The 19,588-nt window shown below is 42.4% G+C and overlaps 1 protein-coding gene across 1 annotated transcript; it reads left to right on the forward strand.

Moving 5' to 3' along the window:
* Nucleotides 1-501: 501 nt before the first annotated feature.
* On the forward strand, nt 502-11,543 carry LOC139418983 (uncharacterized). The gene is made up of 4 exons (XM_071168782.1): nt 502-943; nt 4,101-4,225; nt 5,094-9,480; nt 9,608-11,543. Exons 1-3 carry the CDS (start codon nt 661-663, stop codon nt 6,237-6,239), a joined length of 1,554 nt encoding a protein of 517 aa, XP_071024883.1. The 5' UTR covers nt 502-660; the 3' UTR covers nt 6,240-9,480; nt 9,608-11,543.
* Nucleotides 11,544-19,588: the final 8,045 nt, after the last annotated feature.

Consider the following 19,588-nt stretch of genomic DNA (forward strand, 5'->3'; position numbering starts at 1 on the left):
GTAGAGGACAAACAGATGAACTCTACCACTGGGTAGGGGAGAGGCCAAATATAGGCTCAGAGCTGTTTTGATAGATGTGTGGCAGAAGAGGTGGGATTCTGAGCCCAAGGGCCAGGATTTATATGCCCTCTAAAGAAAGGTTGGCGGACCAAGATTCAAAGGTCAGATTAGGAAGTTAGATGTGGTGTTTGGTAAGCATATGAATGCTTTGCGTCTGGAGTGCATGGTTGATGTAATGGTGGAGCATGTGTTGTATTGTTGCAGGTATGTTGAAGAGAGGGAGAGATTTAAGTCTAGGGTCTTTAAGGTTGGGGGATGGGAAAGGGTCTGTTGGAAGTTAGTAGGGCTCTTTTTTATTTTCTTAGTAGTATGAGGATTTAGGTTTATGGGTTTCTTTTCATTTCTACCAAAGTAGAGCTTTGGGAATCGTGATTGACCACGCACTCCAGCACAATAGGTGGCGGCATGCACCTTTAAACGTTTGTTTAAGACCGCCAATCTACTGAAGAAGTAAACGGAATCAAGAACGACCAGCGGCCAATAACAATTTCAACGTTTTTGTTATTTATACGGTTATAGGCGTTATTAACCCTGGAACTCAAAATATGACGGGCCTTGTTTGATAGATGTTATCTAGGTAACGCTAGCTAGCTGTTAACAATGGCTAACTGTGTGGTTTTTCACACTCAAATAGCCTCCGTTATGGAGGTGCTAGCGAATGCAGCCGTGGCAGAGATCTGTAAACTCGTAGACGACGACTATGCAGTGTTACAATTGGAAATAACTCAAAGCCAGAAAGAAAACAGGGCATTGCGGAGGAAACTACAGCTAATGGAACTGAAGGTGACACGGGAGCGCGCAGAAAGGACAATCCGAGAGCGCGTCGTCGCCAATCGTCCCAGTAGTGTCAAGATCCTCTACCAATACAGAGAGATGGCAAGAGGTACATTTTGCAGAAGGACGAGGCTTCTGGGCCTATCGCCCCGTTCCCCTCTGCGCATGTGTAACTTTAGATGCGTTATTAACCACATAGTTAATTATCCAGAATTGGGTCTTTGACAGTTTTGGGATATTGTGCCATAATTCCTCTGATTACTTAGCAATCTTGCACCAAGACACTATCATATTCTAACCAGATTTGTATTTTTTACGGCATTTCTTATTATTTACTCAATCAAAATAAGATGATGCATGGAACATAACTTATTGACATACTATTTATAGATTGATTATGTTAAGTGTTTGTTACCTTAAATCCGTGCCAATTCTAGACAGCGTATGTGTCTGAATACCCATACTACATACTTAAACTGCATACTGTGTACCCATTGTCGCATACTATTTAGCAAGTATCATCAGTAAAGAAATATGCAGTATGCAACGCAGTAGCTGCTCCTGACTGGCTGAGTAGGTGGGGCAGGGCTGAGTGTGGGTGGATTTTTACAAATTCAACAGATATTACGTTAACCAACCTGATAATGGCTAATTTCCAATTTGATTAATTTCTCTAAACTCTAAATAGAATAGGAATAGAGCTTTAGGCCTACTCAGGCTGGTTATAGGAAACTTGCCACATTAGACCTACACTGTAGCCCAGAGGTCAGCCTGGTCTCATAGACTAGACGTAACATTGTAAATGTAAATCCGGGAGACCAAATTAGTATGACATGTTAGGCATGGTTACACCTTTAACTACTTTTTAGGTACTTTGCAACTACATAGCATGTTAGCTAACCCTTCTCCTAAACTTAACCCTGACCCCCTAGCCTAGCTAACTTTAGCCAGCTAACCCTCTAGCTAAAATGTGTAACATATATTTTGCAAATTTGTAACATATTGTAAGTTATGCAAATTCATAACATATCACACAAAATGGGTGATGGACATCCACAAAATAATACATACCATACAAAATGTAACATATCATACTAAATAGAGTGTACGGATTTATGTACAGAATCATACGAAATGTTCTGAGACAAGGTTGCAGGGGGTAGGCAACCCTGGAGTGCTACAGGCACTTCATGGTTTGGATTTAACTGACCTGGAAGATTTATGTACAGAATAAGTTTTGGAGAAGGGTTAGCTAACATGCTATGTAGTTGCAAAGTACATAAAAAGTAGTTAAAGGTGACAATTAGCTAAAGCTGTCCATCATGAGATTCAGACTCGCAACCTTTGGGTTGCTAGATGTTTGCACTATCCGGCTAACGTTGTTGCCTTAAGTAACCATCTGCCTTATGTAACCATGCCTAACATATCATACTAATTTGGTCTCCCGGATTTACATTTACTATGTTACTTCTAGTCTATGAGATCAGGCTGACCTGATCAGGCTGACCTGTAGGTCAAATGTGAGGTCTAATATAACCAGCCTGAGTAGGCCTAAAGTTCTATTCCTATTCTATTTAGAGTTTAGATAAATTATGTGTTGAATTTAGGAAATCGCTGAACTGATAAATTAGCTCAGTTGGTCAGGTGTGTGTGGTGCCTAGTTGGAACAAAATCCTGTGGTACCTGCAGCACTCAAAGAACAGGGTTGCTTACCATAGCCCATATATCCTATTTTTTTATACCTTTATTTTCTGAACGTGTCAGCGTTATTGATGTCATGTTAATCAGGCCTTTTGATTTTAACATATGGATTGTTTTAGTCAGTTAATAAGAACAAATTCTTATTTTCAATGACAGCCTAGGAACAGTGGGTTCCGGGGCAGAACGACAGATTTTTACCTCAGCTCGGGGATTTGATCTTGCAACCTTTCGGTTACAAGTCCAAAGCTCTAACCACTAGGCTACCTGCCGCCCATTTAAAAAGTACTGAAGACAAAAACAGAATATGGTTCCATTTCAACATATTTATTAGTGAAACCAGAATGCTGTAACATATATTTTGTGTGGAAATGTATATATAAAAAAAGGAAATATCACATTTACATAAGTATTTAGACCCTTTATTCAGTACTTTGTTGAAGCACCTTTGGTAGTTTGCCGAATTTGCCGAAATTTCAAAAAATCTGTTTTCGCTTTGTCATTATGGGGTATTGTGTGTAGAATGAGGGGAACAAAAATTATTTTGCCATTTTAGAATAAGGCTGTAACGTAACAAAATGTGGAAAAAGTTGAGGAGTCTGAATACTTTCCGAATGCACTGTATATAAATTAAATAAAAATAGCTTAGTACACACACCAAAACTTTTCAAATGTTCAAATAAAAAGGCGGACAGTCGGATGCATCGCAAATTCAGAACCCCTGGACATCAACATCAAACTAAAGCACTGATCATTGGGAACGAGATCAGAATCACTGGTAAGGCTTCATCCATACGTTAAATAATTAAATAGGTAAAGCCTAGCCTGCAAAACTAAAACAATCCATGTTAAAATCAAAAGGCCTGATTAACATGACATCAATAACGCAGCCACATCCCGAGTCCCCAGTGCCGACACGTTCAGAAATCAAAAGATGAAGTATTTAGTTTAAAAGCTCTGACGATGGCCAAGAGAACAATAAACACGTTTCAATGATGTAGTGCCTACAATTCAATACTCAATTCTTTTAAGGAGAACAAAATCTACATCTTCCCAATTAAGTAGCTTAGTTTTGTTGTTTGACTACTCAATGAGAAGTAGGGCCCATCACTCGCAGCCCACCTCTTCCAATGCATTGTGCAAAAGTGTGCATCTAATTCTACTAGATAAAGAGCTTAGATGAGTATAACATCCTGGCATTTAAACCATCAAAACTTTCAAAAATGCACATAATATAGAACATTCTATTTTATCACATACTGGGAATGTGTAATGCGCGATTGCATTGTTTCACGCTATTCGGTGATTTCAGTAGCGCATCCCCTTATCTAATTGATCGGCTGTTGTCAAAGGCGGAATTAGTATTTAAGGTACACTAGATTTTTAAAATGTCGCATACTATTACACTTTGTTTTCGCATACTCAAACAGCATACTATTTAGGACGCAAGTATGGGCATTCGGACACAGTCACAGTCAAAACTGTCAATAGTGTACTATATAGTGTTGAGCATTGACAGTAGTTAACCTAACCACCTCTTTAACCCCCAATCACTCTCTCCGGTGAAGGACATCTCACTGGAGGCCACAGGAGTTTTGTGAAGCCAGTGAGAGACAATACATGGAGACATGACCAACCAATCACTGTTGATGAGGGGAGTGGAACCTCAACCCAGCACATTATGGTGATAGAGGTTAGTGTCATAGTGTACCATAAAAAAATTACAGTACATTAAATGTGGCTAGATTATTTCGGGGCTCCCGAGTGGCGCAGTGGCCTAAGGCACTGCATCTCAGTGCTAGAGGTGTCACTACAGACCCTGGTTTGATTCCAGGCTGTATCACAACCGGCTGTGATTGGGAGTCCCATAGAGACTGGCCCAGCGGCGTTAGGGTTTGGCCGGGGTAGGCTGTCATAGTAAATAAGAATTTGATCTTAACTGACTTGCCTAGTTAAATAACAGGTCAATTAAAAATACAAATTTTAAAAATCAGAAAGGCTCCACTCAGCTATTCACTTGCTAACATGTGTAACGGATGTGAAACGGCTTTTGTGGAGCGATGGGTAACGATGCTTCGTGGGTGACTGTAGTTGATGTGTGCAGAGGGTCCCTGGTTCGCGCCCGGGTATGGGCAAGGGGACGGTATAAAGTTATACTGTTACATTGATGCTGTTGACCCGGATCACTGGTTGCTGCGAAAAAGGAGGAGGTCGAAAGGGGGGTGAGTGTAACGGATGTGAAACGGCTAGCTAGTTAGCGGTGGTGCGCGCTAAATAGCGTTTCAATCGGTGACCTCACTTGCTCTGAGACCTTGAAGTAGTGGTTCCCCTTGCTCTGCAAGGGCCGTGGCTTTTGTGGAGCGATGGGTAATAATGCTTCGTGGGTGACTGTAGTTGATGTGTGCAGAGGGTCCCTGGTTCGCGCCCGGGTATGGGCGAGGGGACGGTCTAAAGTTATACTGTTACACATGTACATCCTAATTTATAGAGAGACTTCCCTTTGACATTGTTATCCAATTCAACTCATGTACTGATAATAACCTCCGTTCTTCTTGAGTCAGTCTGCAGATACAGAGGCTGCAGGTCCTGGAGGATTGTCTCTGGTAAAGCAGGAGAGGACTGAAGGAGACCCACAACAAATCAGAAACATCCAGACTGGAGTAGCGGCTGGAGTGGCGCCCCCTGTGGCCACAAAGGACCTCACCTCCTCGCCCCAGCCCAGGGCAAAACGCAACATCACAGAGAACAGTGGAACAATGAACGAGGTCCTCAAGTCAGAGACAGACACAGAGACTTTAATTGTAACACAAAGGCTTTTACATACAGGATCTGTCCTCAGGTCAGACCCAGAGGGGCTGGGGCCACTGGGCTGTCCTCCTGCTCCCTGCTCAGAGTATTTACTTTACGGTAACCTGAGCCCGAGGACAGTTCATTCCCAACGGGACTCATGTGACGCATTAGAGACTGGCAATGATCCGTCTTGTTCCTACACTACAGAGATCGAGCCTGGCAACATATCCTTGGGTTTAGAGACACAGAATGATCTGTCTAGAGGGAACTTGAACCAGTACAGTAGTAGTGTATACACTGAAGGGTGCCTAGATAAGAAAGGGGGGGTTATAGTCGTAGATGAAGAGACTGTGAAAGTGGAGGGCGATGCTCCTCCCACATGGAATGTAGATGGTCATCTAGGAGACAGACACTCACAGGGCAGAGATTTGTTAGATTACAGGGGAAGCTTAGGGACAAATCTAAATGTCGCCATCCACTCCCCTTTACACGCGTTCAGGGATCGCGACCCAGTGTCCACGACGATGGGGCCTTCCGATTCACACAGCAGCATCCTTTTCGATCAGGTATTGAACTCAAAGGGCCAAAAGGCCAAGGCTCAGGCAGTGGGAGCAACATCAGACAATAGTAATGAGAAACAGTTGCTCTGCGTATTCTGTAACAAAGGCTTCAGCTGCCTCCAGAAGTTGGAGATCCACAAGAGGGTCCACACAGGGATTAAACCCTTCAGCTGTACCCAGTGTCACATGCGCTTTGCACACTCGTCCAGCCTTAAGAGGCACCAGAGGGTCCACACAGGGGAGAAACCCTACAGCTGTACCCAGTGTCACATGCGCTTCGCACCACTCCAAGTTCAAACTCCTTTAGCTTTAGTTAAAACAAGTCATGGCGGCTACAAAAGGCGACACTACAGGTGACATTTTTACCCGGACTCGAGCATTAGCGACGGAAAAAGCCTCCAAGAAGAAGCTAGCTTCAGAAAAAGCTAGCGCCATTAGCCAGGAGCAAGAGGACCCGCTCCCCCTGAGGCCCAACGAATGTCAACTTCGCACTCTGTCGAAGACATCCTTTCTGAGTTGAGATCCAAACGTACAGAACTCAGCACTAAATTAGATGCCATTAATTCTCAGCTCAGTGCGATAGTGACAATCCTGGAAAACGCTTTGCCTGACATCAACAACGAGATGTCCAGGCGCCCCGCGTTTATGGTTAAGGCAGAGGGGCGAATCCTATCCATGGAAAACTTATTGACAGATGCCATGGAAACAATAGCATATGCTAAAAAGAAAATAGTGCACCTGGAAAACCGGGGGCAAAGGAATAATTGTGTTCTATTAAATCTGGGCGAAAAAGAAGAGGTCAACATGCCACTGATCCGCTACCTGCAAGACAAACTTCCCGAGTGGCTCCACCTGTCCACCGACAGGCCCATAGAACTCGAGAGAGCTCACCGAGCACTGAGGCCCCCACCAGCAGCCAGACAACCACCGCGCCCAATCACCATACGTTTCCTGAGATTCACCGACGAGTAGGAACGAGTCCTACAGGCGGCGAAAAACAACACCATCACAGTGGGAAACGCCAAACTCACTTTACACCAGGACCTGTCAGCTGGAATACGCCGAAAGCGCCGAGAGTTTGACGAGGTGAAGAAACACTCCATTGACCGAGGCATCTTCAGGCGATTCAAATACCCAAACAGGATTCTTCACCAAGGAGCCTTGCGACACTTCAAAACTCCCGAAGAGGCAAAACGTTTTTGAAAGACAATCCTGGTCAATGAGAAACGGACCATTGACTAAATGCGATTAATGCTATTACTAAAGGAGGTAAGACAACATATAGCCGATAGCCAAAGACCCACCCGCCCCGCTATATGTCATCAAAGCCGTCCAATCTATATTTATTTTCCTTTAGCTGAGAGGGATAGGCTCTATAGCCTAACCTAGGCCTACTAATGTTTCAGCCTACTTTTATTTCCATGTTTTTTTGTTGCCATTATAATTTGTTCCCTATGTCCCTTGGGGAGGTATATGTAGGCTGGGCTATTGATTTTATTTTCTCCCTCTTTTAGTGTGGTCTGGACGGGGCTACGTTGTCATTTACTCAATGCGGGGCGGAGAGGATGAGGCATTTCTTTGTTGGGGAGAGGGAGACGTTGTGCGTTACTAACTGTTCCCGGTTCTTGTTTTTATTTTTTATTTTTTTTATTTTATGCACACCATTTATTTTCCTTTTATGTGAACGCAGCTGTAACTATTATCCACTTTTACCCAGAGATGACTTGCACTAATGTTCGATTACGGTTCGATGACTAGTACCTTAAATCTATTGACATGGAACTGCCATGGTCTAGGGCATGCAATACAATGGAAAAAGATACTATGTGCTCTAAAAAAGGAAAAAGCAGACATCGCGCTATTAGAAGAGACACACCTCTGTGATGCTGAACATGCCAAACTCCGCAGAGCTTGGGTGGGACAGGTGTATTTCTCATCTTTCAAATCAAACAGTAGAGGCACAGCCATACTTATCCATAAAAATATTCCATTCATAATTGACAAAACTTATATCTGATCCGGATGGGAGATTTATTTTGATAACCGGGTCACTGTATGGTCAACCAATTACTATCTTAAACATATAAGCCCCTAACACAGATACTCCTGCTTTCATGTCAAAAATGATAACCCTGTTCAATGAGCATTGTGTTTCCTTTGGCGTGGGGGCCAGAGATTTTAATTGTACCCTTAACCCAACCCTAGACAAATCATCTCAAGTCCTCACCACAAATCCTAGATCTGCAAAGATGTTGAACTCTCTTACTAAAGAGATGGGACTGATAGATATCTGGAGAGAGACTAATAGCTCATCTATGGACTATACATACTACTCTAATGTCCATAACACCTATTCCCGTATAGATGACATTTTTATCCCAAAGAGTTTCATAAATTCATCCACATGTACAATCGGACCCATAGCACTTTCAGATCACGCCTTTGTCCACCTCCGCTTTGACCTCTGCAAAAACATCCTGAGGTCAAAGAGCTGGAAATTCAACACCTCCATGCTATCAAACGAAGCGTTCCATACATTGGTAACTACATGGATAGACAACTACACACAAGACAACAAAGATTCTCCTGTTTCTCCGGCCACAATGTGGGACGCTGCTAAAGCCACACTAAGAGGTAATCTAATTGCATATGCTTCCTCTAAGAAAAAAGCAATGGAAGCACACAGGCTAGATCTTGAGAGGGAGCTGGAATGCTGTGAAAAAATACATAAACAATCCCCAGACAGCATCTCCTGGAGTCAACTTAAAGCAGCCAAAGCCAAACTGAATTTGGACTACACTTGGGAGATAAAAAAAAGTTTTCTTTACTAAACAGAAATACCATGAGTATAGCAATAGGCCCAGTAGATTGCTTGCTTACCAATTAAAAAAAGAGCAGTCAGAGCGTACAATCATGGCTATCCGAACAGCAGAGGACGAGGTCACATATGACCCAAAAAAGATCAATTGAACTTTTCATGATTTTTACTGCAAATTATATACCCCTGAGAGAAAACACACAGAGGCAGAACTCCACTCTTTCCTAGAGGGAATCTCGCTACCTAAACTATCAGAGACCGACCAAGAAGATCTCAACTCCCCCTTCACTCCTGAGGAGATCCTGGAGGCAATTACCTCCATGCCACCTAATAAGTCCCCAGGCCCAGATGGATTCCCCAGAGAAATCTACAAAGCTTTTTGGCCCCAGCTCAGCCCTATCTTCATGCCAATGCTGGAGGATTTTTGCAAAAACTGAGTTCTCCCAGACTCAATGCGCACAGCTCGCATTACAGTGTGAGCTCAAAAAGGACAAGGACCCTCTATCCTGCTCGTCCTTCCGGCCCATAAGCTTGTTGGATTTCGACTACAAAATAATTACCAAATTGCTCGCCAAAAGACTAAACACTCTTCTTCCCAAAATAATAAAAGCGGACCAAACTGGATTTATTAGAGACCGATACTCTTCTGATAACATTCGCCGTCTTTGTGATATTATTCATCAAGTAAACGCACAGAAGACCCCTGTCCTGCTGGCTTCACTAGATGATGAGAAGGTGTTCCACACCCCTGTCCTGCTGGCTTCACTGGATGCTGAGAAGGTGTTCCACACCCCTGTCCTGCTGGCTTCACTGGATGCTGAGAAGGTGTTCCACACCCCTGTCCTGCTGGCTTCACTGGATGCTGAGAAGGCGTTTGACAGGATGGAGTGGAGCTTTCTGTTCTCAGTCTTAGAAAAGCTTAGAGCCTCTGGCAGAGCTGATAAGGAGCAATCCAAGTATTATGGGTGTTTCTGCAGGCGGCCTGCAGCACAAGATTACGCTTTACGCGGATGATGTCTTGCTCTACATATCCAACCCTGAGAAATCCCTCCCATTTTAGACACAATTGCTCAGTATGGCAAGTTTTCAGGTTATAAGATCAATTTGAACAAATCCACTGTCTGCCCTCTCAATATTACACTCACCAGCTCTATGAAGACACTATGTCCTTTCCAATGGAAGACACAGGGGTTTCAATACCTCGGGATCTTCATAACACCAGATCTGAATAGCCTTTTCAAGGAAAATTATCTTCCACTCCTGGATCGAATCAAGAACGATCTCCAAACCTGGATCTCCCTCCCAATTAGCTTAGTAGGAAGAATTAATGTCATCCGTATGAACATCCTCCCTAGACTGAACTATTTATTTCAGATGCTCCCATGCTATCTTCCAGTTTCCTTTATCAAAACAACCAACCAAAGCATCACCAAATTTATATGGGGAAATAAAAAACCTAGGATCAAGTTCTCCACTATCGAAACCTGAATCTAAGGGTGGTCTTGCCCTTCGCTCCCTTCAATTGTACTACTGGTCTGCCCAAATCCGCAACATGCTAACATGGATCACAAACAGACAAGAGTCAACGTGGATTCAGATAGAAGCCCAATCATGTGGTTCATTGCCCTTAAGCTCAATCATATTCATTAATAACTTTAGTGAAGTGGGCAACATAGCCAAAACCTTTGTGATTTACAGCACCCTACTAGCGTGGAGGGACTGTAAGAAATACCTGGGCATTTCCTCCCAAATATGTTCTCACTCGTCTATAGTAGGCAACCCAGACTTGCCAAAAGCCCTGAGGGATGCCAACTTTAATCTTTGGCATACTCTTGGAATCAGGACCTTTTCAGATCTATTTCATCAGAAAACCACTACACTGAAATCCTTTCAAGAGCTCTGCAGTGAATTCAATGTGCCAAGATCCCATTTAAAAAATATATATATCTTCAAATTAGACATGTAATTTCCTCATTTACTTCCAAGAGGAGGTTTAGAACTCAGCTGAATGAAGTTGAAACCCTTCTTGTCACAGCACAATCCATTAAAGGCAAAATATCTTATATCTATAGACTCCTTTCTGAGAATGGAGGCTCCTCCTTTACTCCTTTGAAAATAATCTGGGAAAAGGACCTTGGTCTGACTATCAGTGATGAGTTATGGGCAGAGGTTTGCAACAGGGTATACTGCACCTCTACTAATGTCAAAATGAAAGAATCTAATTACACATTTTTGTACAAATTTTATTACACTCCTTTGAGACTCCATCGAATGAAAACAGATATGTCTCCTAACTGTAAACCATGTACCTCTGAAAGTGGAACCTATATGCATGTATTTTGGAGCTGTAGAGAGATTGCCAGATTCTGGCAATCTATACATACTGCTGCACAGAAAATACTAGATGTACAGTTTGATATGACCCCGTGCATCTATCTTCTTAATGCCCAGCAGGACTTTGTTCTTGACCCCGACAGAGAAAATGACTATTACATACTTTGCTAAGAAATGTATTATCCTATTGTGGGCCTCTAATACCTCTCCTACATTTAAAATGTGGATTGACCAGATTGTTGACTTTCTCCCTCTTGAAAAGCTCACTTATGACCTCCACAAGAGACAGCCCAAGTTTGATAGACTCTGGTCTCCACTACTCAACTATATTTCAAACTGGACAGAGTGAATGGGGTGATTAGGGAAATGAGCAGATACATGTTGTGTAAGGTGCTGTAAAATCTAAAAACTAATTATTGGCTCGTCGTCTCAGCGAAGGCTAGAAATAGCTAATAAGAACCTTGATAGTGCTGCTTCAAGTTTTATATACACTGCTCAAAAAAATAAAAGGGAACACTAAAATAACACATCGTAGATCTGCATGACTGAAATATTCTTATTAAATACTTTTTTCTTTACATAGTTGAATGTGCTGACAACAAAATCACACAAATTATCAATGGAAATCAAATTTATCAATCCATGAAGGTCTGGATTTGGAGTCACACTCAAAATTAAAGTGGAAAACCACACTACAGGCTGATCCAACTTTGATGTAATGTCCTTAAAACAAGTCAAAATGAGGCTCAGTAGTGTGTGTGGCCTCCACGTGCCTGTATGACCTCCCTAAAACGCCTGGGCATGCTCCTGATGAGGTGGCGGATGGTCTCCTGAGGGATTTCCTCCCAGACCTGGACTAAAGCATCCGCCAACTCCTGGACAGTCTGTGGTGCAACGTGGCGTTAGTGGATGGAGCGAGACATGATGTCCCAGATGTGCTCAATTGGATTCAGGTCTGGGGAACGGGCGGGCCAGTCCATAGCATCAATGCCTTCCTCTTGCAGGAACTGCTGACACACTCCAGCCACATGAGGTCTAGCATTGTCTTGCATTAGGAGGAACCCAGGGCCAACCGCACCAGCATATGGTCTCACAAGGGGTCTGAGGATCTCATCTCGGTACCTAATGGCAGTCAGGCTACCACTGGCAAGCACATGGAGGGCTGTGCGGCCCCCCCACACCATGACTGACCCACCGCCAAACCGGTCATGCTGGAGGATGTTGCAGGCAGCAGAACGTTCTCCGCGGCGTCTCCAGACTCTGTCACGTCTGTCACATGTGCTCAGTGTGAACCTGCTTTCATCTGTGAAGAGCACAGGGCGCCAGTGGCGAATTTGCCAATCTTGGTGTTCTCTGGCAAATGCCAAACGTCCTGCACGGTGTTGGGCTATAAGCACAACCCCCACCTGTGGACGTCGGGCACTCATACCACCCTCATGGAGTCTGTTTCTGACCATTTGAGCAGACACATGCACATTTGTGGCCTGCTGGAGGTCATTTTACAGGGCTCTGGTAGTGCTCCTCCTGCACCTCCTTGCACAAAGGCAGAGGTAGCGGTCCTGCTGCTGGGTTGTTGCCCTCCTACGGCATCCTCCACGTCTCCTGATGTACTGGCCTGTCTCCTGGTAACGCCTCCATGCTCTGGACACTACGCTGACAGACACAGCAAACCTTCTTGCCACAGCTCGCATTGATGTGCCATCCTGGATGAGCTGCACTACCTGAGCCACTTGTGTGGGTTGTAGACTCCGCCTCATGCTACCACTAGAGTGAAATCACCGCCAGCATTCAAAAGTGACCCAAACATCAGCCAGGAAGCATAGGAACTGAGAAGTGGTCTGTGGTTATCACCTGCAGAACCACTCCTTTATTGGGGGTGTCTTGCTAATTGCCTATAATTTCCACCTGTTGTCTATTCCATTTGCACAACAGCATGTGAAATTCATTGTCAATCAGTGTTGCTTCCTAAGTGGACAGTTTGATTTCACAGAAGTGTGATTGACATGGAGTTACATTGTGTTGTTTAAGTGTTCCCTTTATTTGTTATATATATATATATATATATATATATATATATATATATATATATATATATATATATATATATATATATATATATACATACCAAACAAAAACGTTTTATTTTTTATTTTATTTTAGTTATTATTATATTTTATTTTTTATTTTTTAATAAGCCTGTCACATCTGTGAATGTTGAATGTGTTTTATTGGATGATTGAAAAACAAGAATAATAATAAAACTTTAAATTGGAAAAACTAGAGTAACAGATTTCCGTGTTGAATATTCCTGGGTAGAATATTGCATCCAGACCTTGTAGATATATAAGCCTACAAAGTCTGTTTATACAGTTGAAGTCTATCCACCATTACCAAATATATTTAAACTCGGTTTTTCACAATTCCTGACATTTAATCCTAGTAAAAATTCCCTTTTTTTAGGTCAGTTAGGATCAACACTTTATTTTAAGAATGTGAAATGTCAGAATAATGGTAGAGTGATTTATTTCAGCTTTTATTGCTTTCATCACATTCTCATTGGGTCAGAAGTTTACATACACTCAATTAGTAGTTGGTAGCATTGTCTTTAAATTGTTTAACTTGGGGCAAATGTTTCGGGTAGCCTTCCACAAGCTTCCCACAATAAGTTGGGTGAATTTTGGCCCATTCCTCCTGATAGAGCTGCTGTAATTGAGTCAGGTTTGTAGGCCTCCTTGCTCACACACACTTTTTCAGTTCTGCCCACACATTTTCCATGGGATTGAGGTCAGGGCTTTATGATGGACACTCCAATACTTTGACATTTTTGTCCTGAAGCCATTTTGCCCCAACTTTGGAAGTATGCTTGGGGTCATTGTCCATTTGGAAGACCCATTTGCGACCAAGCTTAAACTTCCTGACTGATGTCTTGAGATGTTGCTTCAATATCCACATAATTGTCCTCGTGATGCCATCTATTTTGTGAAGTGCACCAGTCACTCCTGCAGCAAAGCACCCCCACAACATGATGCTGCCACCCCCGTCCTTCACGGTTGGGATGGTGTTCTTCGGCTTGCAAGCCTCCCCCTTTTTCCTCCAAACATAACGATGGTCAGTATGGCACTTGTATTTTTGTTTCCTCAGACCTGAGGACATTTCTCCAAAAAGTACGATCTTTGCAGTTGCAAACCGTTGTCTGGCTTTTTATGGTGGTTTTGGAGCAGTGGCTTCCTCCTTGCTGAGCGGCCTTTCAGGTTATGACGATATAGGACTCGACAGTCAACTGTGACTTTATGTAAACTTCTGACCAACTGGAATTGTGATACAGTGAAATAATCTGTCTGTAAACAATTGTTGGAAAAATTACTTGTGTCATGCACAAAGTAGATGTCCTAACAGACTTGCCAAAACTATAGTTTAACAAGAAATTTGTGAAGTGGTTGAAAAACAAGTATTAATGACTCCAACCTAAGTGTATGTAAACATGTGTTGGATCACCTACTCATTCAAGTTTTTGTACTATTCATTCTAAACACTGTAGTGAAGACATCAAACTTGTGAAATAACACATATGGAATTTACATTCTTCAAAGTAGCCACCCTTTGCTTTGATGACAGCTTTCTACCCGCTTGGCATTCTCTCAACCAGCTTCATGAGCAATGCTTTTCCAACAGTCTTGAAGGAGTTCCCACATATGCTGAGCATTTGTTGGCTGCTTTTCCTTCACTCATCCCAAACCATCTCAATTGAGTTAAGGTCAATTGTGGCGGCCAGGTCATCTGATGAAGCACTCCATCTCTCCTTGTTCAAATAGCCATTACACAGCCTGGAGGTGTTTTTTATTTGACCTTTATTTAACTAGGCAAGTCAGTTAAGAACAAATTCTTATTTTCAATGACGGCCTAGGAACAGTGGGATAACTACCTTGTTCAGGGGCAGAATGACAGATTTTTTTTTACCTTGTCAGCTCGGGGATTCCATCTCGCAACCTTTCGGTTACTAGTCCAACGCTGACCACTAGGCTACCTGCTGCCCCAATGTGTTGGGTTATTGTTCTGTTGAAAAACAAATGATACCCTCACTAAACTCTAATGAACTTATCCTCTGCAGCAGATGTAACTCTGGGTCTTCCTTTCCTGTGATGGTCCTCATGAGAGCCAATTTCACCTTAGCGCTTGATGTTTGTTTTTTTTTAATTTAAGAAAGTTTAAAAGTTCTTGAAATGTCCTGTATTGACTGACCTTAATGTCTTAAAGTAATGATGGACTGTCGTTTCTCTTTGCTTATTTGAGCTGTGTTTTGCCTTAATATTGACATGGTCTTTTACCAAATAGGGCTATCTTCTGTATACCACCCCTACCTTGTCGTAACACAACTGATTGGCTCAAACACATTAAGAAGGAAATCAATTCCACAAATTCACTTTTAACAAAGCACACCTGTTAATTGAAATGCATTCCAGGTAACTACCTCATGAAGCTGGTTGAGAGAATGAAGTGTGCGCAAAGATGTCGAAGGGTGGCTACTTTGAAGAATCTCAAATATAAAATATTTAGATTTTTTTAACACTTCATTTAAGATGGGATTAATTTAAGATACTCTTTAAAGAGATGGGGTTTCAGAAATTTCAGAAGATGGGCAGGGACTCTGCTGTCCTAGCTTCAGGGGGAACCTGGTTCCATCATTGGGTTGTCAGGACAGAGAAGAGCTTTGATTGGGATGAGTGGGAGCTGATTCTCCATAGGGGTGGGACAGCCAAGAGACCAGACGTGACAGAACAGAATGGTCAGGTTGGGATGTAGGATTTGAGCAGTTCCCCTTGCTGCTTTGTAGGCAAGCACCATGGTCTTGTAGTGGATGCTGGGGTGACTTGGAGAACTTGGGAAGGTTGAACACAGTCGGGCTGCAGTGTTCTGGATAAGTTGCAGGGGTTTGATGGCACAAGCGGGGAGCCCAGCCAACAGAGTTGCTGTAGTCTAGACTGGAGATGACGAGAGCCTGGATTAGGACCTGAGCCGCTTCCTGTGGGAGGAAGGGTCGTACTCTACTGTTGTAGAGCATGAACCTGCAGGAGCAAATCCCTGCTTTGAGGTTTGCAGAGAATGACAGGGTGTTTTCCATGGTCACACCAAGGTTCTTTGCACACTGAGTGGAGGACACTGTGGTGGAGAGGACTTGGAGTGAGCAGGGCTTCTCTTGGAGGAAGAGCAGCTCCTTCTTGTTGAGCTTGAGATGTTGGGCAAACATTAACCTGAGATGTCTGCCAGGCACGCAGAGGGATGTGTATTTGTAGTTTTCATATTGTGTACGTAACACTTATGATTAATAAAGAAAAAAATGGGACTTTTCATTGAAACACTCTTTAGTGTACATCACATCTTACCCTATTCTGCATACATCCAACAGCGCTTTATAACAAATATACACTTACTAAATATACCCCCACACTAACAAACACCTACTGTACACGTCAACATAGTTTAGTCAGGTTTGTCTGATTCATTTTGATTTATCATAGCTGACTCATTTACCCACAACATCATATTTATGTCCACCATGATGGGTTTAACAACAATGAAGTCATTCTGTAACTACAGTATAGGACTCAAACATAGTGGGGATGAGTAAACACTCCTTGTTGAAAGTGTGTTTATTATCTGTGTGTGTCTATGTGTATGTACCTGAAGGAGTGTATGTCTGTATCACTTGTCTCTTCCAGGTGGAGGGTCCAGAGGTGGTGCTGGTGAAGGAGGAGGGTCTGGGGAACACCATCTCTTGAACCCACAGAGGAACCAGCTGAGCAGCACTGAGGTGAGCCCACTGTCTGAATGATATTAGGTCAGGGCCCGTATCCACAAAGCCTCTCAAGAGTAGGAGTGCTGATCTAGGATCAGTTTAGCCTTTTAGCGCATAATGAATAATGGCTAGTGTCAACTCCCCCACAAGTCAGTAGTTCCACCTACATACACAAACAAAACAGCATTAGGATATCTTAATGCATCTAGGAAATATAGACCTGTAAACACAGAGATACAATAGGTTGGAAATATCAACTATGACTAGATATGAATGTAAGCTTTACTTTTTGGTAGCTGATTAATAGACAACTTTCCAAGTCATATGTGCTCTCATTCAGTGCTGTATGGTCCAGCCTAACAAAAATACATAGTTACATGTTTATTTTTTATGTTGTGGCTATTGTAATCTGCTCTAAACAAGTGGACTCGGACATCGAAATTAGATTTTTGTTGGTTCTGAGGTTGCTTGAAAGATTTTGAATCTGTTGCTCCTAGTTTTGTAATTAGTCAGGCCACCAAATATTTTCTTTAGGGCCTCCATGTATTTTGCCTCAAATCCAATGGGTACAAAATCCAATATGGCTGCCATAATACCATTTGAATATAAATTGTCCTTTTATTATTTTGTATTGTATTATTCTGTCTTTAAAATGGCTTCATAAGGCTCTTGGTATATAGATGAGTGGCACTGCCATGGCTGTTTGAAAAGTTGAAGCCAAATAGCTTTTCATTGTGTGTATGTTTAAATCTCACTCACACACGTACAGCATATCAGCAATGGGCAATTCCGCAAAATAAAGTGCATTTGGAAAGTATTGACCCCTTGACTTTATCCACATTTTGTTAAGTTACAGCCTTATTCTAAAATGGATTACATTTATTTTAAAAAAACAATCTACACCCAATACCCCATAATGTCAAAGGAAAAACAGTTTTAGAAATGTTAGCAAATGTATTTGAAATATCACATTTACTTAAGTATTCAGACCCTTTCGTCAGTACTTTGTTGAAGCACCTTTTGCCGCTTACAGCCTCGAGTCTTCTTGGGTATGACGCTACAAGCTTGGCACACCTGTATTTGGAGAGTTTGTCCCATTCTCCTCTGCATATCCTCTCAAGCGCTGTCAGGTTGGATGGGGAGCGTCGCTGCACAGCTATTTTCAGGTCTCCCCAGAGATGTTCGATCAGGTTCAAGTCCGGGCTCTGGCTGGGCCACTCAAGGACATTCAGAGACTTGTCCCGAAGCCACTCCTGCGTTGTCTTGGCTGTGTGCTTAGGGTCATTGTCCTGTTGGAAGGTGAACCTTTGTCTTCGGACAATTCCTTTGACCTCATGGCTTGTTTTTTCTCTCTGACATGCACTGCCAACTGTGGGACCTTATATAGACAAGTGTGTGCCTTTCCAAATCATGTCCAATCAATTGAATTTACCACAGGTGGACTCCAAGTTGTAGAAAAATATCAAGGATGATCAATGGAAACAGGATGCACCTGAGCTCAATTCTGAGTCTCATAGAAAAGGGTTTGAATTAGGGTTGATTTCAAGTTTTCATAACAATCGGAAATCTGTATTTTTGGGTGCCGATTTTTGTATTTTATTTTTTACACCTTTATTTAATCTTTATTTAACAAGGCAAGTCAGTTAAGAACACATTCTTATTTTCAATGACGGCCTAGGAACGGTGGGTTAACTGCCTAGTTCAGGGGAAGAAAGACCGATTTGAACCTTGTCAGCTCGGGGGATTCAATCTTGCAACCTTACAGTTAACTAGTCCAACGCAATAACGACCTGCCTCTCTCTCGTTGCACTCCACAAGGAGACTGACTGCCTGTTACGCAAATGAGGTAAGCCAAGGTAAGTTGCTAGCTAGCATTAAACTTATCTTATAAAAAACAATCAATCATAATCACTAGTTAACTACACATGGTTGATGATATTACTAGATATGATCTAGCGTGTCCTGTGTTGCATATAATCTGACTGAGCATACAAGTATCTGACTAAGCGGTGGTAGGCAGAAGCAGGCGCGTAAACATTCATTCAAACAGCACTTTCCTGCGTTTTGCCAGCAGCTCTTCGTTGTGCATCAAGCATTGCACTGTTTATGACTTCAAACCTATCAACTCCCCAGATGAGGCTGGTTGGCTAGTTAGCGCGCTAATAGCGTTTCAAACTTCACTCGCTCTGAGCCTTGGGGTGGTTGTTTCCCTTACTCTGCATGGGTAACGCTGCTTCGGTGTGGTGGCTGTTGTCGTTGTGTTGCTGGTTCGAGCCCAGGGAGGAGCGGGACGGAAGCTATACTGTTACACTGGCAATACTAAAGTGCCTATAAGAACATGCAATAGTCAAAGGTTAATGAAATACAAATGGTATAGAGGGAAATAGTCCTATAATAACTACAACCTAAAACTTCTTACCTGGGAATATTGAAGACTCATGTTAAAAGGAACCACCAGCTTTCTTTGTTCTCATGTTTTGAGCAAGGAACTGAAACGTTAGCTCTCTTACATAGCACATATTGCACTTTTACGTTCTTCTCCAACACTTTGTTTTTGCATTATTTAAACCAAATTGAACATGTTTCATTATCTACTTGAGGCTAAATTGATTTTATTGATGTATTAGATTGTCATTATTACAATTTTTTTTTTTTTTTTAATCTGCCGATTAATCGGTATCGGCTTTTTTTGGTCCTCCAATAATCGGTATCGGTGTTGAAAAATCATAAACCGGTCGACCTCTAGTTTGAATACTTATG

Source organism: Oncorhynchus clarkii, chromosome 10, assembly GCF_045791955.1.
Source record: "Oncorhynchus clarkii lewisi isolate Uvic-CL-2024 chromosome 10, UVic_Ocla_1.0, whole genome shotgun sequence".
NCBI lineage: Eukaryota > Metazoa > Chordata > Actinopteri > Salmoniformes > Salmonidae > Oncorhynchus > Oncorhynchus clarkii.